This window comes from Castor canadensis, chromosome 10 (assembly GCF_047511655.1).
Source record: "Castor canadensis chromosome 10, mCasCan1.hap1v2, whole genome shotgun sequence".
Lineage (NCBI taxonomy): Eukaryota > Metazoa > Chordata > Mammalia > Rodentia > Castoridae > Castor > Castor canadensis.
Genome location: NC_133395.1, coordinates 144,943,472 through 144,968,115, shown reverse-complemented (window position 1 = coordinate 144,968,115; position 24,644 = coordinate 144,943,472). Strand labels below are relative to the sequence as shown.

The following is a 24,644-nucleotide window of genomic DNA, read 5'->3' as shown; positions in this document are numbered from 1 at the left end:
AAAAAGCTGGGTGTGGTGGTGCATATTTGCCATCCCAGTAATTGTAGGAAGCCAAAAACAAGGCCAGTGTGGGGAAAAAAGGAAGATCCTATCTCCAAAATAACCAGAGCAAAAAGGGCTGGAGGTGTGGCTCAAGAGGTACAGCAACTGCTAGCAAGTGCTGAAGCCCTGAGTTCAAACCCTGGTACCACAAAAAATATATATATATACTAGAAATGAAGGCAATACTAAACTCATCACTGCCCTTGGGGTTATCTGCATCTAATGGTAACTCCTCAGGTAGGGTGCTCCTCCTGAATGCAGAGCAGGTTCCAGTCTTAGCCTGAAGGCAGCCATGCTGGGAGAATTTATACCATGGCCATTGGGTAGAACATTGGGCTTCTTTCTGGAGGGCTGGTTGTTAGAACCCCCCCCCCCACCAGTGGCAGCTGTTCTAAGTCAGGGAAGCCTGAGGTTGAGCTGGATCTCCTACCATAAAGCCCCAGCTTCTTCTTCACTTAGCCTGGCTCCTCCCATGTAGGTGGCCTGGCTACTCTCTGCCTGGTTCTCCAGCCCTGGATCTGTGTGGCCTGGACCCCTGCCTCAGTCCACCTGAACTGGAGTGGGGTAACAGGGTTAAAATGGGCTCTGGTGACTTAAAACAAGTAGCAAAGGCTGACTAACCCACACAGGGAAGAGGTCACACCCCACCTATGGAAAAGCCTCTGACAATTGAGGAAGTTTCCTACCTGCCTCATCTTTTACACAAGACCAACAATGTCAAATGCAGTGTGTTCTAAAGGAGCCAGCATATATGATGCAGAGAGATTGCAATCACTCAGCTGAAAGAGGCAGAACCAATATTCTACATCTGCACAACCCAAGATGTACAGGAAACCCAAGTGGACCTGGCAGATGTGGACTGCAGCCCAGAAGGGCAGCAGGATGCTCACAAAAGGCAGCTGCAATGGATCAGAAGTGCCGACAGACATGAAACCAGGTCAGTGCTCAAGTGCTCTTAGACATACAAGTCAGAGAGGGACTGCGTGGTGTGCCAAGGGTGCCCAACAATGCCAGCCCAGCAAGCCCTGGCTGTGACTGCTCAGTCACCTGAGCCCAAAGGCCCTGTCTGCTTCAGCCACCTTGAGTGTGCTGAAGTTTGGATCTGAGATGTTCCCAAGAGCCCATGTGTTGAAGACTTGGTCCCTTGCCTGTGGTGCTGTTGGGAGGTGGTGGAACCTTTAAGACATGGAACATAGTAGGAGCAAGTGAGATCACTGGGTGGTGGTGGTGGGGAGTTCTTGAAGGGGACCCTGGTCTTTTCTCTTTCTTTTGCTCCCTAGCTTGTACATTAAACAATTTGCTCCACCATGCTCCCACCATGATGTGCTGCCTCACGACAGGCCCAAAGACAGGAAGCCAGCTGACCATGGATGGAAAACTCTGAAGCCAAAATAAATCTTTCCCTCTTTAACAGGAGGACTGATTTTCTCAAGTATTTTGTCATAGTGACAGCAACTGACTAACATAGTGGCTTTCTGTCACTTGCAACAGGAAGGTCCTGATTGGCACCCTTGAGGATGGCTCTGGAAGGTGGAGGCTGGTGTGCCTTTGGAGCCTGTGCTTCCAAAGCTCAAAACAACACTCAGGGACAGGATCTTCCTGGGTTGCCTCAAGGTTCTTTAGGTCCCTTTGTGTAGCCAGCTGACTCACAGAAGCCATCTGGCAGAATCTCCACCAGCTGCCAGAGGTCCTTAGAGGCCAGACTTTGGGCGACCACCCACAGTGAGCACCTCCCTACCAACAGCATCACCTCCATCCTCAATGGCCTTCTCCAGCACCGATGTGGCCAGCTGGTCTGTGACAGCCAGGTCCTGGGGGTCTCCGGACGTGCATACCCAGCGGAAAGGCCCAAAGCCTTGGGAGAATATGTCCCTGCAAGGGTGAGGCCTCCTCAACTGGGGCTGCCCAGGGTGACGGCATCTCCTGTCTGGGGCTGGGCTGCAGCAGCATGTGCTAGGGAGGGGCTTGAAACCCTCAGGCCTCTAGTGCAGGAGAGGTTTATCAGGGCCTCCCTGCCTCTCTGTCCCCTTCTGCCTGCCAGTTCCCTCCCAGTTCTCTGTCCTCTCTCCAGCCCTCTCTGTCTCTTCCTCCAGCTGTAGGAGCAGATGGCTGGGACAAGGACAAGCGGACAATTTCTTAAATTGCTGTTAAATAAGTGACATCTTGTCACCTAAAGCCAAATTGTTGAGAGAAAGGAATGATGTGGGACTCAGCCTTTGGTGAATTCATCTTAGGTGGACTGAGCTTCTCTGGGATCCAGGTGACCTTGGATGTAGGGACTCAGTGACCTGGGCCCCTCCATCACTCCCATGCTTGGCAGGTCAGGCTGGTGCATCCCTTGGGGCTCTGCTCCAGGGTCCCCTCCCTAGGGAGAGTCTGGCTGCCCTGTACCCTGACCCACTCCTGGCTCTACCTCAATGTCACAGTGAACCTGAGCAGGTGACCTTTGCCTTTCTCACCTCCATCCCTCTCTGGTCCCTTCTGTGTACACTGAGGTCTATCAGTTTAAAGCCTGGGCACCTTGGTTGGCCCTGCATCCTCCATCCGAGACCCTGGTCCCCTCTGTTTCCTCTTCCTTTCCTACTTCTCCTGGGTTGCTGACCCTCCTGAGACTCTAGATAGGTACATGGGTTGCAGGGCCACAGCAGATCTTGGTCTTTGGGATCAAGCCATCATCTGCCCCCTTAGGCACTGGCTGTAGTTGTCAGATGGGCACATTTTCAGCTGTGCCATTTAGAAATGTGGCTACTTAGAGGGTGCTCACAGGAAGTGACCTTAGTTGCTGGCCCCTTCATTCCTTGCTCTCTCAGTGAGGCACTGCAGAAGTCTCTTGGGTTTTTAGTTCCTCTTCACCTGAGTGTTCTGGCAGAAACCCTGTGACTCAGTGCCTGGCCACTTCTGGGCCATGTAGGGGTCTCAGCCCATGGCCTTGGTGCTGGTCAGAGTTTGAGGCTTTTCTAGCCAGAGTGCCAGGTCCTAGACCCTGAGAAGGGTATGGGTGGCACTGGGTATCCCAAGCCAGGGCCATCCTATCACTTACCCCATAATATGCTGGACATACGAGGGGTAGCGGAATTCTGTCTTCTTGGCACCTTTCTTCTCCACATCTGCTCCTGTACACAGAATCACCCATGTGACCAACCCAGGTGGTGTCTTAAACCCAGGGCCCAGAGAAAGGCTGGGGAAGGATCAGCAAGGTCTTTTCTTAAGGAAAAGAAGAAAAGAAGCAGGGGGCAGCCTGGGGATGGCATGCTACCATCTCTATGGCTGGTCTCTAGGTGGTGCCCTCCCTGTGGCTGGGGCTCCAGGTGTGGACATGCTTGCTGGCAGCCCTAGTTTCTGTCTCCAGTGGTGCCATCCAGAGGCACATCAGGTCCTGCAGTCACCAGGGAGAAGAGGCCAGAGGGCGGAAGACCCCCCCCCATGCACCTTTGGGCCTTTTGGACTTGGTGCTCTGTGAATGAGACTCCTGGCTTACTCAGAAAATTCCCAGCCTGACAAAGGAAAGCTGCCCAGTTTAGCCCTGAAGTACGTCCCTGGGCATCACACCTGGCCTCTCTAGGGCATTTTCTATTTTTACAATGCGTGGCGAAACTGAGATCCACAGAGGCCCAGTTGCCTTGTGGGAAGAGCGTCCAGAAGCAAGGCCTGGGCAGAGGCAGAGTGAAGCTTCCCCTGTCCCCTGCACCCACTGGGGACCCTGTGCTGAGCTGTCAGTGTGAAGCAGGAAGAAAGGGAGTCTGCTCAAGCCCTGGCCTTGCTCCATGCGCAGACCGTCTTCTCCTACCTGCTCTCTGTGCCTCCAAGAGGAAGGCATTGCCGTAGTCCCAAAAGAAGAACTTCTCCTTAGCTAACCTGTTGATCGCTGACACGTGCCTCCTCAGGCTGCAAAAGCGGGCATGTCAGCTCTGTCCCTTGGTGCCTCATGGTTGCCCTCCAGCCCATCCCAACAAGGCCTGTGGCCTTCTGATCTCACCACCTAGAAAGGCCTGTGCTCGGCTGCTCGGCCTCCTCAGAGCTCATGGTGGCCTACATCCTCCCCACCCAGTGCTGTAGGCCTGGAATGGCCCTGACCTGGGTCTGTTTAAACTCTCTGTACCCTTCAAGACCCAGCGTTTACTGACCACTAACCTCTGTAGGTCCCAGGGAAAATATGCACCAATCTCAGCGACTTGGTAGGAAGCTGCCCTGGGGGTTTTCTAATACCACTTCACTCTGTCCCCTGGCATGCCCAGGAGTGTTGCTGTTCCTGATCCCCTCTGACAGGACATTCAGCTCAGATAGGTTAAGACCCTGTTCCAGGCCACAGCTGGTTACCTGAGAACCAGGTGACAGGATAGGCTGGCTGTCCAGTCCCTGGAACCCCCGGGCCTGCTCCTACCTTTCCTGCACAAGGTGCTTGAATGCAGCTGGGTCGGAGGCCATGAGGCTTTGGGCCTCTGAGAAGCCGAGCTGCACAGGGTAGTAGCCACCATTGAACGGGTTGTGGCAGGATGTCTGGTCTGATCCGAGATCCACCAGGAGTTCCCCCGTTGTGTCCAGTTCATGGACCAGGCGCTCCCTGGGGCAGTAGTCGTGTGGGCCAGAGGACTGGGGTCAGCTTCTGGGGACTGCAGCCCATTTTCCCACCCACATACCCGGTAGGCAGGGCCCACTATTCCCCTGGACAGGACATGGGTGGGAAGGCGCTGTGGGCTTGGCAAGGATGCTGGTCCTCAGAGGCGGGACAGAGCTGCGGCTTGGAGCTTTTGTCCTGGAAACACCTGGTTGGCACTGGGAACTTTGCTGGAAGGGGGTCCCCTGGGGGTCCCCAGGCCAACAACTCCCACCTACCAAAGATCCACCACGTTGCCATGGTAGCCAAGGCTGAGCACCTCTTTCATTTTCCTTGCTGCCCTAGAAGGACATAGGTACAGAGCAGAGGCTGCCATCCTTGCCCTTGACTGCCGGGACGCAGCCATCCCCATCACACCCAGGCAACTTAACAATGGCGAATGTGACAGATCCATGAGGCCAGCAGAAGGACTGTGTGCAAGCATGAGGTGTCCTCTTGGGACTCCAAGACATGAAAAAGGGAAAACACAGACCGGAATGTGCCAGGTGGGGAAAACCCACCCTGCATGCTGAGACGGCTTTCTGCGGTACTTTGGAGAATGAGGGCAATGGCTGTCACAACTCTAACAGGAGTTCTTATAGAACTCACTCAAGGGGGCAGGAATTGTAGAATTCACTAAAGATGATTCCCAGAATTATTTGGAAGAATGCAAAGGCAAGAAAAATCAAAGCATATTTTGGCAAACAGAAGAAGGGAATAAGTAATATAGGCTGCAAGTGTGGAAGTGTCTAAAAGCACTGACAGGTGAGTCGGCAGAGTGGCCTGCAGAGACCACAATCCCGCTTCACCCCGGGCTGGCCAAAGACAGGCCCCAAAGTCAGATGCCGCCTCTCCTTCAAATGACGTAGCACAGTGCAGGAGTGGCCAGGCCAACCCATGATGGGTTGTGGAAGGACCCACGGGAACCCAGCTGCTGGGAGGCTCACTACACCCATCTGTGTCTCCCCCGCGCTGGGGACAGTGTGATGGACAGGATGCTCCAGGCAGCTCCCCAAACTGATTTTGCTTTGTGTGTGCGTGTGCGTGTGTTTATGTGTACATTCATGTGCACCATGCATGTATACATGTGCACGTGTTTATGTGTGTTTGATGCATGTGTGTATGTCTGTGTATAAGTGTGTGCATGTGTATGCTTACGTGTCTGTGTGTATTTGTGTTCATGCATGCATACACATGTGTGCACATGTCTGCATGTAGGTGTGTGCACTCTGCATGTATTGATGTATACACATGTATGTCGCTTGTGCCTGCCATATACCTATATATAAGTGTGTGCATGTGTCTGTGTGTCTGTGTTTTGCGCATGTGTGTGCACGTGTCTGTGTTGTGTGCCCGTGTGCATGCGTGTGCCTGTGTTGTGTGCGTGTGTGTGCACACCTGTGTGCGTGTTCGGGGTGATCCACACCTCTGAAGACATGACAGGAGGAAGGGGGGATGCCTCAAAGGCCCCCAGACAACCTGTCAGCTCAGCGGGGAGCGCTGTGCCCTGCTGAGCCCAAAGGAGCCTGGGGGCAGAGGCACCATCTGCACTGCTTGCCATCTGCTCACCCAACTGGTGAGCAGATGAGCATCTGCCACATGCCAGGCTCCCGAGGCCACATGGTGGGTCCACACCTGCACTCCTTCCCAAACCGTGGTCTAGGACACCAAGAGAGTGGTGCAAACCCCACCAGAGCCACACATCTGACTACCAAGGATGCAGATGTAGTGGTTTCCCTTGCACCAGTGACAGCAACCGGGAGAAATGTGACATTTCCACAGCAGGACCTGCAGCCGGCACCTGGCGAGGGGCTTGCCTGTGGCCAGCTGTCAGGCACTGCACAGGCCCATGCAGACCAGCCCCGCCTCCAGAACCTCTTCTCCTGCCTTCAACACTGGGTGCTTGGAGCTAGGTACCTGAGTCTCTCGATGCAGTGGTCTAGGCTGTCGGTCACTTCCATCAGCCAGCCTTGCTGGTGGCGTTTCATAAGAGCGGCTTTATCAACCTGTGGCCAGGAGACACAGGGCCACCTGTTACAAATCACCCCTAAAAAAGTGCTCTCCCACAAGGGAGATGCCACACCCCCACAGACCGCCCCACTTTTATAACATAGTCCTGGGCTTCTATCACCTCCCTGTCAACAGAACCCTGACTGTGTTCAGGTTGACACTGCACTCAGCCTCAGAAGATGATCCATGTCCAAGCTAATCAGAGCTACCTGTTCACTGTTTGTAGATAAGAATACTGTGTGGCCCAAGACTGACCAATGAGATAAAAGAGGGGTTTCTGAGACATGACTTCCCTTGTGAAATAGAGTTAGTCATAGCTGACATTTCCTTTTTCACTTCTTTCTGCCTTAAATGTGGATGGGATGGCTGGGGCTGGGCAGCAATTCTGTACCTATGAAGGAACCACAGGAGAATCTAGAGATGCTGGCCCTGACATCACTGAGAAGCTGAACCAATGCTGGCATTGCTAGTTACATGACAGAAAGAAAGCCCTGTTTACTTAAGCTGCCACAGATATATTTTCTGTAACCTGCAGCCAACACAGTCCTAACAAGTACAGGTGTGTATGACACAGATTTAGTGTCAACTAAGTACAAATGACACTGGTGTGCATCACCAAGGCTTATGTCACATCTCCCTGCTTCCTGTACTTGCTGCTTTCCTTCCTCTTCTTGGTACTTGCCAAAGACACCGGTAGCTCCCTGCAAACACTCTCTCCACCACCAACACTGAGCTGTTGAGAGCTGGGGAGTCTGCACTCATTTTATTCACAAACACATAGTCTCCCATCTAGATCCCTGGGATTTGGTGGGACACGGGGATGCAGTACCCATAAGCAGACAGTCCTAGCTTCACGGATGAGCAGTCAATGGGTGTTGACCATGGAGGACGACAGCCATTTTGAAATCAGGGGACCCACCCAGGGAGATCAAGCAAGGCTTTGTGGGAGAGGCCAGGGAGGCTGGGGGGAGAAGAGGGGAGAGGGAGCTGTGGGTCTGAGCAGCTCTGTGGGTCTGGATTGGAGGAAGGAGGAAGGAGGGAGGAAGAAAGGCAGACACTCTAGCCAGCTCACCTCTGCTATCACTCCGATGCACCCCACAATGACTGCGGCCTTGGCTTGAGCCCCACTCATCCCGCCAAGGCCAGAGGTGACGAAGACCTTCCCAGCTAAGTCCTCCACGCCCAGGTACCGACGACCAGCATTCAGCACGGTGAGCTGCAGGCAGGGGAGGTGAGGTGAGGTCCACTCCCAGCATGTCCACCCTCCTGCTTCAGCACTGGGTGGGGCTGTCTCTCACCACTGTGCCGTGGACGATTCCCTGGGGACCGATGTAGCAGTAGCTGCCCGCTGTCATCTGGCCATACCTGTGCAGAGAGAGGGAGAGACCAGCAGGGGGCTGAGCAGGGGAGCCAGGTGCAGCTTCTCCTGACCCCCTTTTAGGTTGCCCCCAAAGTCATCTATGCACTATCTTCAAAAACAAGGAGTGAACATAGTAAGTTTCTGTCCCCCAATTCAGGTCCCCTCCAGCCTTCCAGGTGTTTTACAAACAGATTTTTTTTCTCCTAAGAACTGCCCTATAATTGGTTTGAAGACATCACCTGGGCAAGATTTGGCCACACAGATAACACTGAGCCTGGCCCCGCACGCTGATGCCCAGGTAAAGACACACACGGCAACGTTCATGGCAAGTCTCCTGGTGGTGGTCAAAACCTGAACACGTGTTGTTTTAAGTCACTGAATTTTGGAGGGATGTGTTATGTAGCAATGGAGAACGAATGATACTATGTGTTAAAAATTAACATTTAGAGCCAGGCATGGTGGTTCATGCCTGTAATTCCAACCACTCCAGAGCCAGAGATCAGGAGGATCACAGTTTGAGGTCAGCACAGGCAAAAAGTTAGCAAGACCCCATCTCTACTGGGAAGACAGGCTATTGGTGTATGCCTGTCATACCAGCTACGTGAGAAGCCAGAGGTAGAAGGATCGTGGTCTGAGTCTAGCCCTGGGCAAAAAACAAGACCTTATGTGAAAAACAATAACCTTAAAAGCAAAAAGGGCTGGAGGTGTGGCTCAAGTGGTAGAGCACCTGCCTGCCCCAGAACTGCCAAAAAAAAAAAATCTAATATTTAGCCAGGCAAATATCATCGTGATAAAATATGCCCCTGGGGTATGTGAATACATCTAAAAATTTAATAAAATTTATTGTTACAAGTGTGCTATTGACGATGCTATTGGAAATGTAAAAACCTGACATTATTTTCTATCAACAAACACATGTCCTCAGTGTAAGTGTCATTTTAGTCTGCTCTTGCAATCACTAATCTGGACATTTGTGATAATAAATTTTTTAATAGAACAAGTCAGGTCAGTGGGTCTCAAAGTGAATGTCCACCCACAGGAGAAGAGAGAAATTAATCATGCATATGAGCACAGAGGAGTGCTATATAGCCCAGAAAGGGGACAGGGTCCTGCTACATATGGTGTGGCCCAGAGAAGGAACCAGACATGAGAGAAAGAGAGAAAGAGAGAAAGAGAGAGAGAGAGCAAGCATCTTCAATGGACTTCACCTTGAGAAGTCTTCCTACTGGGGACCCTGGGGCTGGGGGTGCCTGGCACCATTGAGTGGTGGTGGGTCGGTGCTCACAACTGTCGGACTTCACCGAGCTGTACATGTCAGACTCAGGCTCTCTGCTGTAGGTGACACCTCCACAAATGACATTCGGTGCAAAGCTTTGCTGAGTGGTTACTGGTATCATTTCCCTATCAGCCTGGCTCTCTAGGATTCGTTTCTGCAGCTTGCTCCTGACATCCCGTGCAGCACTCACACATCACTCGCTTCATTCCACATCACAGCACCCAGCACCCAAGGCATACCCCGTCAGTAATCAGCATGACTCTGGTTTCATTACATGAACAACTGCTGTGGGGGGGTGACCTCTGTCTGCTCCCTGGACCTGTGAGCTGTGCCCTCCAGGGTAAAAAGCAAGGAGGGAGCCTCTGGGTGGTCAGATGCAGACATTTTCAACAGGACTAGATCCCATCACCTTCCTAAGTGCTGTCACCAGCAGTGCAGGAGTATCCTGGTTTCCATCACTTGACGATCATCAAACACTTTAATTTTCAACAGTGGGATGGGGAATGGTGGCATTTGTCTTCCTGAGGACTAGGGGACTGTCAAAGGCTTCATCTGAAGTTCATATCTCTTTCTGTTAGGTTCCTGCCTACTATGACACACCCAAAAAGGCACTTGACCACTCAGAATCTGTTTTTTCTTCTAAAAATGGGAATATATTGCCTTTATCTTGAAAGTTTTAATGACTGTTATAAGCATAAGAGAATAATGCTAATACAATAAACATCTACATAGGGAGATGGGTGAAACCCGCCAGGACTTCCTGGCCCTCTGTGATTGTGCCCCTACTGGGCCTGCACCCACTTGGGCAGAGACCCCAACTGCTCCCTGGGTGTCACAATGCTGACACCTCTCTTTTATTATTTACTATTACTTCACTGATTCTCACACATCCCTTGGAGGCAGGAGCAATTAATATCCCCTCTGTGTGAAGGAGACCCAAGTTCCAAGGTCAGACAAGGACACACAGAGTGGGGACTGACTCAGCTCCTTGGTGCTGTGCTACCAAGATGCCTGGTGGTGGTTCAGATGTGGGGCTAAAGTCTGGACAAGGAAGTCAGGACACAGCTGCTCGTTGGCAGCCCCAGCCCCCCAGCCTTGGGGGACAGTCTGCCTGCTGGTCTCGGTCTCCCTCACATTCATGGCACTGGGTGTTTTCTTTTTTGTCGACCTGACAAAAGGCTTTGCTTTAGTGAGTGTTTCCCAGCTAATTAATGAAAAGTAGTTAAGGCTTTCCCTGCCTCTGCTGACAGGCAATTCCCACCTTCCCTGAAGGCAGCACCCTGCTAAGCCCTCAGAGCCACCTCTGATCCTACAGCTCCACTGTCTGAACTCCAGTCCCATCTACCAAGTGGAAGCACCATGGTCACTCAGGGTCACAGGAAGCAGCAGATCAGCACGTAAGCCCCTGTCCCTCTGACCCCACATCGGCTTTCACTGGTACAGAAAAAGGTTTTAGACCTAATAATAACAGGAATGTCACCCATTACTATGACAACAACATAGTGACTGGATTTCCAGGCTTAGTTAACAGAGCCACCTGTTTCAGAAAATGGTGCTGAGGGTTAAGTGCGCTGGTATCTGGAAATGCCGGGTGTCACTCTGAAGCCCGGTCACTGGCTCGTTACTCTGCAGACTGCACCTGGTGATTATCCCAGAGTGACACTCCCAGGGATCCTCAAAGGTGTCTTGAGTAGCACCACCATCCATAGAACCCCAAAGAACTGGAAGCTTCCAGAGCCAGGAGGTGAGTGGGTTAAGTAAATTGTGGTGCCACTGACCATGGCAGGTACAGAAGGGGCCCCACCACACCTGTTTCCTGAGACCAATGACCTCCAAGTCAGCCATACTGTCAAGCAGGGGTCACTCCAGGAGTCTGGCACCCTGAGCTCTAAGCCCAGAGAGGGTGTTTGGAAGGACACAGGAGACGCTGGTAACTGGGGGTCTAGGGTGGGAGAGGGTGCCCTCTCTAGCATGGCTCCTTTTACAATGTTCCATGAAGTAGTTTTAGGTTCAGAACATGGATTGACTTTGTATCAAATGAAAAGCTGTCACTTCCTATGCAGAGGCCCACAGGCAGGCACTCTCCAGGGCAATGGCAATGTCCCCAACCCTATAGAGGGTGAGCTGCCACAATTTGCCAGAGCCCATCCTGTGAGGCTCTGTGAGCTGAGTGCATCACGGGATCCTCGGATCCTCCTGGAGGGACAGATTTCAGGATCCCCTGGGACACCGAATTCCTCAGATGCTGAAGTTGCGGAAACAAATGAACCCCTCCCATACACTCTAATCCCCTCTAGAAGACTTAAAGCGCCCCACACAATGTCAGGTAAGTGGTTATTGCCCACTACACTGTTGAGGGAATAATAGCAAGAAAAAAGTCTGCATGGTCCGTATAGAAATTTTCTTTTCAAAAATATTTGTTCTCGAGTTGGTTGACTATGAGGATTTAAAACCCTCAGATACTGAGGGTTGACTGGACCTGTAGATATCACTTCAAAAGATAAAACACTACGTAAGTACTGAATTCCAGCCAGTAATGTCTGCAACTTACTTCAAGATTCATCCAAAGACAAGATGGATGGGTGGATGGATGGATGGATGGATGGAAAGACAGACATGTGCTAAAGCAAGCAGTAGCACATTAGTCATAGAATTTTGGCGGTGTTTCCTGCAAATTCAATTTTCTGTGTGTCTGAAATTGCTCATAATAAAGTCTTTGAAAAAAGATGGAACCCAGAATTGTATGTTGTTTCGCTGACACACGTATAAAAGGGGTAGGCATTTGCGTAAGAACTACTGGGGCCCGTGCAAGAACGAAGGTACTTATGCTGTGTGCTTTTCAAAGCAGTACTTAACAGTGAGTGCTGCACTGTTTCAGAGTGAAGCTGGCTAAGGGGAAGCCCGCGTCAGTAAGCTGAAGTAGCGACTTACATCGTGACTCCCAAGGCAAAGAGCTTCTCATACTCTGTCCTGGAGGAGTAGTTGGGAATGACCTGGAAAAGAGCGGGGGGACCCAGATGCGGGTGGAGGATGTGGTGCCTGAATGATGTCTGCAGCACCTGTCTTTCCTCTCCTCCCACCCTAAGCACCCCCTCTCCTGCAGCCCAGCCCATGGGCAGGCACCATGCCCACTGTCTTGGACCCACCATCCCATTAGTGATGACCAGCCGTGGGGCGCCAGGGCTGCTGGGGAAGAGGCCCAGCGGGTGTCCACTGTACATGACCAGAGTCTGTTCCTCCGTCATCTTTGACAAGTAGGACATGGTCAGCCAGAACTGGAGGGTAAGCAAAGGTGCAGGGCTCTGTAAGTGAAAGGGGGTACCCAATACCAGCCCCCCAAAGCCACACTCAGACCTGGAAAGCTCCCAAAGGCCCTGGTGGTCCCACCCAGTGACCCCATCCCTCCAGGTCTCCTTCACACTCCAGTGGCTCCTGGTGCTTCCACTAACGCCTCTCCAGCCCATTCTCATAACTGTAGCGTCCCCAGGTGACTCCAGTGCTGGAGCCCATGCACAGGGAGGCACAGCCACCACCTCACAAGCTCCTCCCTGCCTGAGGGAGGCGGGGCAAGACCATGGGCCCACTGTACCTGAGCCCAGTTGCTGAACACCTGCCCATTTCCTCCGTAAGTCACCAGCTCCTGTGGAAACTGGAGAAGACATGGCTGGCTGAGGCGAGGGCGTGGAAAGAGCCCTAAGGCTGTAGAAGGGAGAAGGACTCCCACCCCTTGGCTGCACTAAGGAGGCCAGGATATGGGGCAAAGAGAGAAGCTTGGCAGGAATGTGTGGCCAGACCCATACCATCCAATATGGTAGCCACAGGCCACACATGGCCAGCTGCTCTCTATGCGTAAAACAGACCTCAATTTCCAAGATTCAGTATGAACGAGGGAATGTAAAATGTCTTGTTAATGGTATTTATGTTGGCTATATGTTAAAATGTTGGTTGTATTAAGATAAGTAGAGTATAAATCTTTCTTTTCGTTCTTTCATGTTGCTATTGGAAATTATAGGTGTACTTATTGTATTGGTGTTGATGCTTTGGTTTTGATGTTGCCCTAAAGTTACAGGGGACATGACCATTGGGAGGAGCTGGGAGAAGGGTTCAGGAACCTCTCTGGACTAGCTTTGTAACATCTGGTGACTCTATGATTACACTAGAAGCACAAAAGCATTACGTGTGGGCCTCGTGTTACGTTTCTACCAGGCGGTGCTGGGCCTCGGTTTCCCCAGAGTTACCTGGGCTACGGCGGGGTCCAGATTGTTCATGATCATATGCATGATGGCGGCAGCCGTGCTGGTCCGGCAGGGGTACTGCTGTATGGGATAGGCCCTGCAAGGGAAGGTGCAGCACAGGCTGGCAGAGCAAGGGACCACACCTCCCTTCCTGCTAGAGCAACGCACCTGCCAAGCCACAGCCAGTGAGTCCAGCACACAGGCCTCACCAGAAGCTTCAGCACAGGGGGAGGGCAGGGGCTCCACAGCCACAAAGGCACACCTCTCTGGTGCTGAGTGGTTTGAGCTCCCATAAGTCCAGGACTGGAAGCTCAGGCTCCATCCCACCCCAGCCACCATCCCTCTCCACTTGGCAAGTGCCATCTGGGAGAAAGCTGATTGCAAAGAGAACAACATCTGCTTTCTAGAAGCCTCTACCTCTGATCAGTTTGTTCACTGGTTCTTTCATTTACACATCAAACATTCCACAGCAGGTGCCAGGCCAGCAGGTACTGAGGGGACCAAGTGACATGGCCTGTTGCATGGAGGAACAACACTGCCTGGCATGGTTCAGGACAGGTCTGGGCTTCCAGTGTATTCAGGACATGGGTTCTGAGTATGACCTGGGGACCATTACACATGCACACTCTGGAGCTGCTAGATTGGCTATTCAAGGTGGGCCCACCACTCCACCTGTTCACAAAGGTTCCACATCACAGCATGAGAACACTGATGGAGCCCAGGAGAGATGGGGAATCACCGAGCACCCCTTGAGCTTCCCCCCGCCCCTGTGACAAGATGCCATGAGCTCAAAGGGATTTTTATATACAGTTAGCTACAGAAGTGCCCAGGACAAGGGATCCAGGACAGAAAGACCCAGCTGCTAAGCACCTCTTCTTCTGGCCAGGCTTGGGGACTGCTGGCAGCTCTCAGCTCCAAACCCCACAGATGACAACACACCACTACCTTTCTCTGCATAAGGGGATCAACCCCTTATGGCGCCTCGGGTCCTCATTTCCCTGGGTTCCTGACCCCCAGCTCCACCCCCTTTGAGGCCACGCCCAACAGAGCTCACTTCATTTCAATGTTGGGGCAGAACCGGTACATATAGATGTGGCCGTACTGCCGCAGCTCCTGGGCGAACTCAGGGGCCAGCAGCTCCTGTACGTCAGGTGGGAAGTAGCGAAGGGCGTTCCTCAGTGCCAGCTGTAAAGAGGAAAGGGTGAGAGGAAGCAGGGCTGGGGGCTCCAGGTCACATACCCTGAGGCCTCCATGCTGGGTCATCCTCCCTCTCCACCATGATTTGCCTCAGAAACCTATTGGCCCACTCTGAGATGGCCTGCTTCTCACTCAGGCCCCTGTCTTCCCTGATTGCTGCTAGCTCCTCCCTCTTCTTGTCATCATGGACCCTTTCCTGCCCCATGAACCAGGTTGCTTGGCTCTAGCCCGGTGAGGGACCTGCATGAAGCTTGAGGCCTGGTGGGCAGGGGAGATGCAGACTCCAGGGAAGGAGATGCCTGGGCAGGTGCAGAGGAGCGCCCTCCATCTGGCACCAGCTTGGAAAGTGATGCAGAGGCTACACTCTGAACTGGGTAGACTGCATACTGTGTGGTAGTCATAACAACGCCCACCCCCAGATGTCCACATCCTAACCCACTTTACGGGGCAACAGGCGCGACTGAGTGAAGGGTCTTGAGACTATTCTGGACCTGGATCATTCTAGTGGGCCCCAGGTAACCCTCTCCCATTTAAGGGTCCTTGTAAGAGGTAAACAGGAGGGTCAGAGCCAGAGAAGGAGACATGAGAATCGGGGCAGAGAGAGAGGTGAGTAGCCTTGAAGCTGCTCTACTGCCAGCTTTGAAGATGGGGAAACCACTAGCCAAGGAATGTGGGTGGTCTGTACCAGGGGCTGGCTGTGCACACATGCATACCCCGCCTCTCTGACTCTGCTCTCCTCATCTGTACATGGGCCTAATATAGTACCCACTTCACAGGCACTAATGACTTGTCATACTTAGACCAGTGCTGGCACACGCGTGTGCTGTGTGAGTGCCAGATCTCAAAGTTGTCACCTCCCAAGCTCATGGCCCTCCATGCTGCCAAATCTTTCTTCCAACTGGACCTCTGCCCACTCCTGCCATCTGGGATCTCTAAACAAGCCCTTACTCCCTCACGGGGAACTATTACTAACCATCAAATCATGCTCCCGCTCAAAAACCTTCACAGGCTCCCCATTCCCCGTCTCAGCAAGTCCAAGCTCTTGTTGGCATTCTGCGTCTTCTCCAATCAGGCTGGGCCTGACTCTCCAAGCTCCACACCCAGGGGCTCCTCACCCTGACACGTTTGGGAAGGCTCACCTCTCGTCTCCACGCACTGCCTCCCTTCTCTCCCTTCTTATCCACACCGCCATTACTTCTCCTCCAAGAAGCTCTCACAGGTAGGCTGTGAGTTTGGGCTCTGGACATTGCTCTGGCCACTCACTCAACAGATAATCTGCCAGTGTCACTGGAGACCCAGAAGTGAACCGGTCCCATCTACAAGTGCAGGATGGTGTGTTGGTAGTGATGGGGACACAGAGCCCTGGGGAAGGCCTGACACTCAAACAGCTCCAGTGGATGGGTAGGATTTGGGGAAGGTCACTAAGAGAAATTGCATATGGGGGTGGTGGTACTGAAGACATTTCTAACAGGAGCTGCTCCTGGGGTGAGATGCACTGAAGAAGTTGTACTGTGAGCTGAGCTACACTGCCAAATGTAACAGACAGACAGACCATACTCCTCATTTAGACAGAGAGAGCTCCCAAAAAAGAACAAAGAAGGAAGCCCATCTTAGCCCTTTCAATAATGAAATAATATAATACATCCAGCAATAAAAGGAACGGGATGGCTCTAAACATCCAGTTAGGAGCCATCGGAAGACCCTGCAGCACGTGGCCTGTGTCCACAGGCCTTTCCAAGGGCACTTGGAGGTCTTGTGCATTGTATGGACTGTGCCTGGAAGGCGACCCCTAAAAACCAGCCACTGTGACGACAAAACTTACATTTAACAATTTTCCACTTGCTTATCTCATAAAATTACCTTCAAATTGTGCCAAAGATCAAAGAAATACATTTAAATAAAAAAAAAAAAGGAAAACAAGCCAATGTACAAAGGGAGGTGAGCTTTAATGAGCCAGCACTGGGTTTTGGGACCAGCTGAAGGTTGACCACTCAGCCCAGGGGGAAGGTGTGGCCCCTCCCACAGCTCCAAGTTCCCAAAGTCACTGCTGCTCCAAGGACATTGCATCCTTCAAGCAAATGGTGACACACACGAGCAAAGCCAAGGTGATCGGCCTCTCAGGTCCCCATGTCCTCTGCTACCACGAGACACCATGGAGGCTGATCACCATTCACACAACCATAGGGTGTCACCGGAGACCTTCAGGTGGCAGGGCCCTCTGAGACTGAGCCCTCCTGGCCAAAGGTCAAAGGCCAAGGCACTGCAGCCCAGCAGGGAGGTGACCAAGGGGGACGAAACATTAACCACTGCGTGGGCACCAGCTCAAGAGGGCCAGACAGTGCAGTGAAGGAGTGGGGAGCTCCGCCCCACCCCGGCTCATCCGGCCCCTCTCTGGCCCTGCCCTGCTCTGTCCTCTCCCTTCTCTGCCCCCTGCAGGGCCACCCACCAATGCTCTGCCCATTTAGGACCTTGTCCCCCTAACACCTCCCCGCCCCCTCCCTTCCCTGCTCCTTTCCAGCTCCAACATCCCCCCCTTTGTGGGCAGCCACCCAAAGGGCAGCAGTCTTTACCTAGGGGTGATGGGTTTCCTCTCTTAACCTTCATGGTCCTTGTATTTCCCATCTCCCCCACTGTCTCAGAAATTCTTGAGTAATTTTGAGTAAAGAAAAAGAGGTAGAAAACTCTTCCTGTCACTGCCACCTGCTTCATTTCACTTGTGCTCTTCCACAACCCTGGGTGATATCATTTTCACCTCCCAGCTTGCAAATGGGAAAAGCCAACCTCTCCGGGGTCACTGCTTGCAACTTGGGGAAGGCTGGCATGTGCACCCCCCCTCCTGCACCTGTTTCCCCAGTAAAGGAGGCCACCAGGTGAGGGTTGCCAGTTCTCCCCAGCACTGTCATGCTCTCCATAGGGGGCTATGCACAGTCACTGGGAGATTCCATTAGGGTGGAGGGATTTACGAAAGAAAATGAGCCGGCCCATTGTGGAGGAGAACTAGAAGACCCACTCGCAGTGTTTGGAGCCAAGGTACACATTCACACAGCTGGGTTACGCCACTTCACACCCTGCTCATTCCTCCTCTCACCAGAGGTGGCCCCAGTGCCACCCTTAACTGGCTGTGTGACCTTGAGCCCCAGCTCTTCATCTGTAAACAGAGTCCATAATTCCAAAGCCCAGAGTGACCCCCAAGGCGTTGGCACCTAAGGAATATCAGGTGTGACAGGGTCTGGCACACATGAATCCTCTTCTCTAGAGCTCCTAGAGGCAGGATGGGGGAGCAGGAAGAGGGGCACCCACCTGGACCACCTAAAGGGCACTTAGGTGGCACCAGGCCCAAGGAGGCCCCGGTGGGACCTTTTACCTGCTCCTCTGCAGGGCTGAGGCCGGGGGTCCTGACTGGGGCATGGGGTACCCCAGCCCAGCGTCCCTGGTTCTCCGGGAGGGGTCGCAGAGGCAGGCCGGAGCACAGCACCTGGAGGCTGGACATGTCTGCTGAGATTCAGGTGGAGGCTAGTAGAGTGGGAGGTCAGGGATCTGAGCAGCCAGGGGCTGGCAGAGTCAGACCTGCAGCCCCAGGGCCACCTCCTCCAGCTCCTCATTGGACCCAGCAAGTGACAGGGGCAGGACTTTTGGGTCACTGGTTGATAGGCAGCCTGAGTGCTGACCTGGGGGGGAGGGGCAAGGCTTCATGCAGGGGAGATGGGGGTGCATTTACCTTTCACGTGGGTGTCCTCAGGGGCTTGCTTTTTAGGCTATGACTGGTGAGTTGGTGGGGCTCTGACATTGGCATTTGCTCTGGCAGTCTTATGGGGTGTTACACCAAGGTGGAAATACTGGAATTTGTGTTCTGTTGATCGGGAGACATGTGACATTGAACATGGCACAGGCTGCAGAAACCAGTGTCCCTTGTACCCTCTTCCCTGCCAGGGAAAAGGGCCTGGTGACAGGCATGTTAGGAGCTTTGGGGGATGGCTCTCAGCTCCTGGTCATCAGTAGCTCTTCCAGAAAGCCCTCCTCACAGCCATGTGGGGACCAGGCCAAGCCTCACTCCCACAGGGGAGTCCCAGGATCCTATGTCCTTACTCCCACAGGTAAATCCTAGGGCCTCGGGAAGCAGCTCTTGCTGTGCATACACCTCACTTCCTGGCCAGCCCAGTGACTTCTGCCCTGTCTCTACATGTGGGAGGTGACTAGCTGCAAGAGCAGAAAAAGGTCACAACACTCAATGCAGGGCACAAGCAGGAAGGTAAAACAGCTGCCATCACCTTCCAGTGCATAGGGGTGGGGATTCACCTTACTCTTGAGTTGGCTCTGGGGCTGGCTGTCCCATTTCACTGATAAGGAAACTGAGGTCAGAGAGGTGAGGGGACTTCCTGAGGTTGCGGAGCTAGTCATGGGTGAAGCTCAGATTGGAATCCTTGGGTCTGAGAAGTCTGGCTCCAGCCGCCCTCTGGCTGCTGCTGCTTTCTTGTGGCATAGTGAGGGGGTTTTTAGCAGGTGTAATATTGTAATATAATACAATAAGACATATAGGTGCTACTCAGGAGGTGGAGATAGGAGGATTGAGGTTGATCTAGGCAAAATTGAGACCCTATCTGAAAAACAAAACAAGCTAAAAAGCAAAAGAACTCATGTCATAGCTCAAGTGGTAGAACAAGTAAGAGGCCCAGAGTTCAACCCCCAATACCACGCCCCCGAACACACACACACACCACACACCACACACACACATATCACACACATAACACACATACACTCCACACATAACACCCACATACACTTAACACACACACCACACACACATAAACACACATAACACAAACACACACACACACACCCCAGTCTCAGCCCCTAGACCCAGTTCCTAAAACCCTTGAGGACAGGGACGCAAAGAGAATCTTTTCTCCTAACATTTGGTCTTTGACCTCCAGTTTCTGACACAGAACAGAACTCCTCACTCCCTTGGAATTTCCAGGTGACAGGAGAATCTTTTGTCCCAGTGAGGGGACTCCTGGATAGAGACAGCCAGGTGGCTCCTGGCCAGCCTCAAAACTGCACCTAGTCACCAGGGGAACTTTCAGCTCCACTCCTTACCTTCAGGGAGGGGAGAGGGCTGAAGGGGAGTTGATCAACAAAAGCCGATGTCATCAATCATGCCTACATACCGACCATTCCCCATCAACCCCTAAGGACAGGCTTCAGAGGGGTCCATGATAGCCAAACAGGTGGAGGTTACTGGAGGTGGTGCACCTGGAAAGGGTGGGTGTTGTACCCCTTCCTCAAACTTCATCCTGCACACCACCCATTTTGTTGTCCATCCTTTGTAACAAACAGGCAAATGTAGGTAATGTGTTTCCCTGAGTTCTGTGAGCTGCTAATTAGCAAATTAGTTGCACCCAAGGAGGGCGTCATGGGATCCCCAATCTCTAGTCATCAGTCAGAAGAACAGGTCCCACCCCATGCTTGTGGCTGGCATTTGAAGCGCAGGACAGTCCTGTGTACTGAGCCTCAACTGTGGGGTCCGATGCTGTCTCATAGGGCAGCATGTTGGTGTCCTCTGCAGAACTGGCTGGTGGGGAGTAAAACCCACACGCCTTCTGATGTTGATGGCGGGGTGCTGAGGACGTGACTGTCTCTGTCACACTGGGGTCCAAGATGAGCCAGCAGAAATGCACTCAGGCTTGCCTCTGCATTCACCCCTTACCTGGTCTTCTGAGCACAGTTGACCGAGCAACTTCTTGCACGAGGCACTATTGCAGGTTTGGGAACAGACCAAATGAGAGAGCAGGCAGCCCCTGCCCCACTGCCCTCCCTCCTCTGGGCCTGAGCACTACACACTGCCTGGACTCCAGCGGCCAGCACCTGTACCTCTCTGTTCAGGGCTTCTGGTGCCTAGAACCTGCTCTTCCCGCACAGAGGGAGGGTGAGAAGGGTGGCGGATAGGCAGCCCCTTCCCACCTGCCCCAGGAGTGGCCCTCAGCCAGGTGCTGGTGGACAAATACCCCAGCTCTCTTCCCTCTTGTGTGGGAAGGGGTACGACCCAGGGGAGTGTCTTCTCCACTGTCTCTGGAGTTCCCATCAGGCCTACCTACCAGGGTGGTATTGTCCCACAGCGGGTGGCTGTCCCTTCCCACTCCCTGAAAAAGGCAGATCTCAATAAGCTATCTGTACCCAGTGCTTGTCTCAAGTTTGCTTCTTGGGAGACTCAACGAAATCGTTACCACTAGCGAAGGTAGACAAAGAATCCATGGGCTTGCTCAGTATTTCTTATGACTGCACGTGAATCTGGTTATTCCCATATAAATTGTTTAATTAGAAAATAAGCAAATATTGTAAGCCATTGAAAAGAACAGTGATGTCATTCAGGGTAAAAGGTGGCCGACTGCTAGGTTCAAACCCTGTTTATCCTGCTCACTAGCTGTGTGTCCCTGGGCAAATTACTTAGCCTCTCTGAGCCTCAGTTTCTTCATCCGTAAGTGAAAGTATGGCTTACCCTCCATATCCACAGATTTTGATTCTGAGGGTTCAACCAATATTTTTAAAAAAAGAAGCCAGGCACGGCAGCGTGCAGAATTATCCTTGGAATTCCAGCTACTTGAGAGGCAGCGATTAAGAGGCTCCTGTTTGAGGTCAGCCTGGGCAAAAAGTTAGCCAGATTCCACCTCAACCAACAAACCAGGCACGGGAGTGTGCGTCTGTGGTCCCAGCTACGCAAAGGCAGGAGGATTGTTGTCTAAGCCTGCCCAGGGCAAAAAATGTGACTCCATCAGAAAAATAACTTCAAGCAAAAAAGAGCTGAGGGCTGGCTAGAGTGATACAGCTGTTGTCTAGTACACGTGAGGCCCTGAATTCAAACCTCAGTACTGCCTCTCCAAATTACTTAAAAGAAAATTGTGTCCAGGTATGGTGATGCTTATCTGTAATCCCACCTACTCAGAAGGCAGAGGCAGGAGGATCTCAAATTTGAGGTCATCCTGGGTAAAGTTCTCCAGATGCTATCTCAAAAATCAAAAAGGGCTGGGGGTGTGCCTCCAAGGGTGGAGCATTTCCTTAGCATGCATGAGGCTCTGGGCGCGATACCCAGGAGTGCAAAAAAGTAGTATCTGTATGAACACGCGCCACTCTTCCCATGCACGACGGTGTCACAACTGTGATCACTGCACCCACGCGGTATTTGCTATTGTAAGCCGTCCAGAGACGTCTGAGGTGTGTGGGGGAGGTGTGTAGGTGCTGTGTCATTTCCCATAGGGCACCTGGGCGTGCCTGGATTATGTGTGGGGCGGAGGGGTCCTGTGGATCTCCACAGACACCATGGGTCAACTGAGATAACAGTAGCTACCCTCCTGGGATTCACCTGGGGATTAAAGCACACGTGTAAATCTTGGACCAGTGCCTTGCATGGAACAAGCACTCAGTGAGATATTGCTAATTTTCTAATTGTTCCCTCCATCAAAAGTAAAAAAGTATCATCTCTTGTGGAGACAGCACTGGCCTCTCCCGACCTGGTTCCCACACCCTCCTGCCCAGCACAGCGGTGAAGGTGCACAGTGATCACTCTGCTGGTCTCTTGGTCAGTTTCCCGCCATGCTTCCTTAGAAAGACCCGGCTGGTGCAGGCTCTGGGGAGCTGGACTCCCTGTCTGTCTCTCTGACTTCACCCCTTCACTCTGACCTACCCCAGGGTCTCCTTGCTGCTGCTTTAACGTGCAGTGGTGATTTTGAAGAAATGTCCTCTGCTCTTGGGCACATCTCTGATTGAGGCCTGGGGTATAGCCCTGCTTCCTGCACCTGGGCCAGCCAAGTGCAGGAAACCTGGCAGCTCCAGGCCAGGTCTGAGAATGGCCACACAGCAGGGCTCCATGGGAGCAGTCCCTGGACTCCTGGATCCCGTGGGTGTCCTGTGGGGTTCCCCAAGGATAGCCACCTCATCTGCCAGTGTGAGAGTGAGCTGTCCAAGGCATGCAGACTGGGCCAGCCTGCAGGTGACGGCCATCCTAGCCAAGGATGGGAACAGACCAAACGAAACAGCAGGCAGCCGTTCCCTGATGCATGGAATTATGGGTAAAATATAAATGGTTTTGCTAAACTGCTAAATTTCAACCCAGTTGTTAGCAACCACAAGTGGGGTGTCACCTTGGGACCTCTGTAATGGCTGCTCCTTTGCCTGAAAAAACACTTTCCCAGATACCCATGTGGCTTACTCGTCCCTGGATTCACATCTCTGCTTAAATGTCACTTTTACCTTAAGGAACATCCTTGTCACATCAGACACACTTCTCATCTTTTTAGTGAGCTTTCTCTTCTTCATAGCACTACTTACAGGCAGTGATGCCGATTTTCTGTGCCCCATATGTAATGTTGACTCCAGGAGGGCAGAAACTGCATCAGGCTTACTCTTTCCACCAGAGCCTCTGTAGAGAGGATGTTATTATCTGTTCAATGAATGAATGAATGAATGAATGAATGTAAGTCCCCATAGGAGGGCAGCAGGATGCAGAGAGAAACTTCTCAAGGAAGCACCTGCACTTTCCATCCCAAGACCTTCCTGGTGAGTCTCCATCTTCAGGGACATCTCTAGACAATGCTGGGCTGAGTGAGATGCTGTTTGCAACTTTGGCCACCAAGTGGCAGCCTAGAAAACCAAGACAAGTGGAGGAAGACAGCAGATGGGACTGGGCACAGGAGCACAGGTCTGGGGAGACTTGGGGACAAAGGCTTAGGTGAGACTTAAGGCAGGCAGGGGATGTGGGTAACAGTAATCTCTGAATCCTGGGAGCAGACTGGGGTTCCCCAAAGCTAGGGAGGAGAAGACATGATAAGGAGCTTCTGGTTTTCTCTGTGAGCTGGGCTTGCCACTCCTGCCATGTGAGAACCACCATCACTGTTTGGAGCACTCTTACAGGCAGTACAACTATTATTTGTTTAATGCTCTTCCTTAAATAGACCTTTTAAAGCTTAAGTGTGTACTGGGAAGGAATTTTTTATATTACTGTTCTGACAAGAACCAGTCACTATAAAAGTAATCAGTTACTTTAAAATTGACTAAAGTAATTAATCAATTACTAGTATCACTGGGTGTCAGTCACTATAACAAACATCCCTGGTGTCATTTAATTTCTATAACACTGTGAAGTGTAATATTATTTCTGTACAAGGAACTAGGGCACAGAGAGCTTAGGTGACTGTCCTGATCTCCACAGCAAGCAGGGTTTGGAGTCACCACATTTTCCAGAGCAGTAAGTTGAAGGCAGTACTCTATCCCATACACTCACTGCTGAATGCTGGCCCAAACCCCACACCTGCACCAGGTGTAGTCCTGGGTTCCCTGACAGCCTGACTTCCAGGCACCAAGACCCTGGTCTTAGGTGTAGTCATCACCCAACAGGACTAGCTGGATGTATGTGTGTGTGTGTGTGTGTGTGTGTGTGTGTTGGGAATGGAACCCAGGTCTTCACACGTTAGGCAAAAGCTCAACCAAGCCACACCCCAGCCCTTCTTTGACCTTTCAAGGCTGGAATGTACTCTTACTGTTCCTTGCCTCCACCTCTAAGGGTCCTCAGAGAGTCCAGAGGGCTTCCCTGGTGTCCAGAACAGCTGTGAGTGACCGATGGGGTAGTGTGAGCAGAGAGAGTCTGGAGAGCCATGAGTGAAGAAAGCAAAGGCTGTGAAGAACCAGAAGCATAAGGGCCCTGATTTGGGGAAGAGTTCGGGGGATGCTGCCAAGCCAAGGGCCAAGGGTCTAGACAACCCAGGCTCAGGAGCTGCCTGTGACACTAGTCACTATGAGAGCTGAAGAGCCTGGCACCTGAGCCCTGAGACCAGTAACACCGTCAAGGACTGAGGGACTTGACACCCCAAGAGCTGGAACACTAGCTGCTGTAGGAGCTGAGGGTCCCAGCATCCAAGGCCTGCTCGGGAGCTGTGACTG

The 24,644-nt window shown here is 52.3% G+C and overlaps 1 protein-coding gene across 1 annotated transcript in view; it reads right to left on the bottom strand.

The window, feature by feature from the left end:
* Positions 1 to 18,274, bottom strand: part of Uroc1 (urocanate hydratase 1) — a 32,686-nt gene extending 14,412 nt beyond the window's left edge. Inside the window, exons 1-14 of the mRNA XM_020186350.2 lie at positions 18,079 to 18,274; positions 14,572 to 14,702; positions 13,521 to 13,614; positions 12,872 to 12,931; positions 12,429 to 12,557; positions 12,214 to 12,275; positions 7,945 to 8,011; positions 7,719 to 7,862; positions 6,554 to 6,642; positions 4,876 to 4,938; positions 4,424 to 4,603; positions 3,830 to 3,927; positions 3,083 to 3,155; positions 1,793 to 1,914 (exon numbers count right to left, since the gene is read on the bottom strand). Coding sequence (XP_020041939.1) covers positions 1,793 to 1,914; positions 3,083 to 3,155; positions 3,830 to 3,927; positions 4,424 to 4,603; positions 4,876 to 4,938; positions 6,554 to 6,642; positions 7,719 to 7,862; positions 7,945 to 8,011; positions 12,214 to 12,275; positions 12,429 to 12,557; positions 12,872 to 12,931; positions 13,521 to 13,614; positions 14,572 to 14,702; positions 18,079 to 18,204 — 1,438 coding nt within the window. The 5' untranslated portion in view covers positions 18,205 to 18,274. The remainder of the gene's footprint in view (positions 1 to 1,792; positions 1,915 to 3,082; positions 3,156 to 3,829; positions 3,928 to 4,423; positions 4,604 to 4,875; positions 4,939 to 6,553; positions 6,643 to 7,718; positions 7,863 to 7,944; positions 8,012 to 12,213; positions 12,276 to 12,428; positions 12,558 to 12,871; positions 12,932 to 13,520; positions 13,615 to 14,571; positions 14,703 to 18,078) is intronic.
* Between the last annotated feature and the right edge of the window lie 6,370 nt (positions 18,275 to 24,644).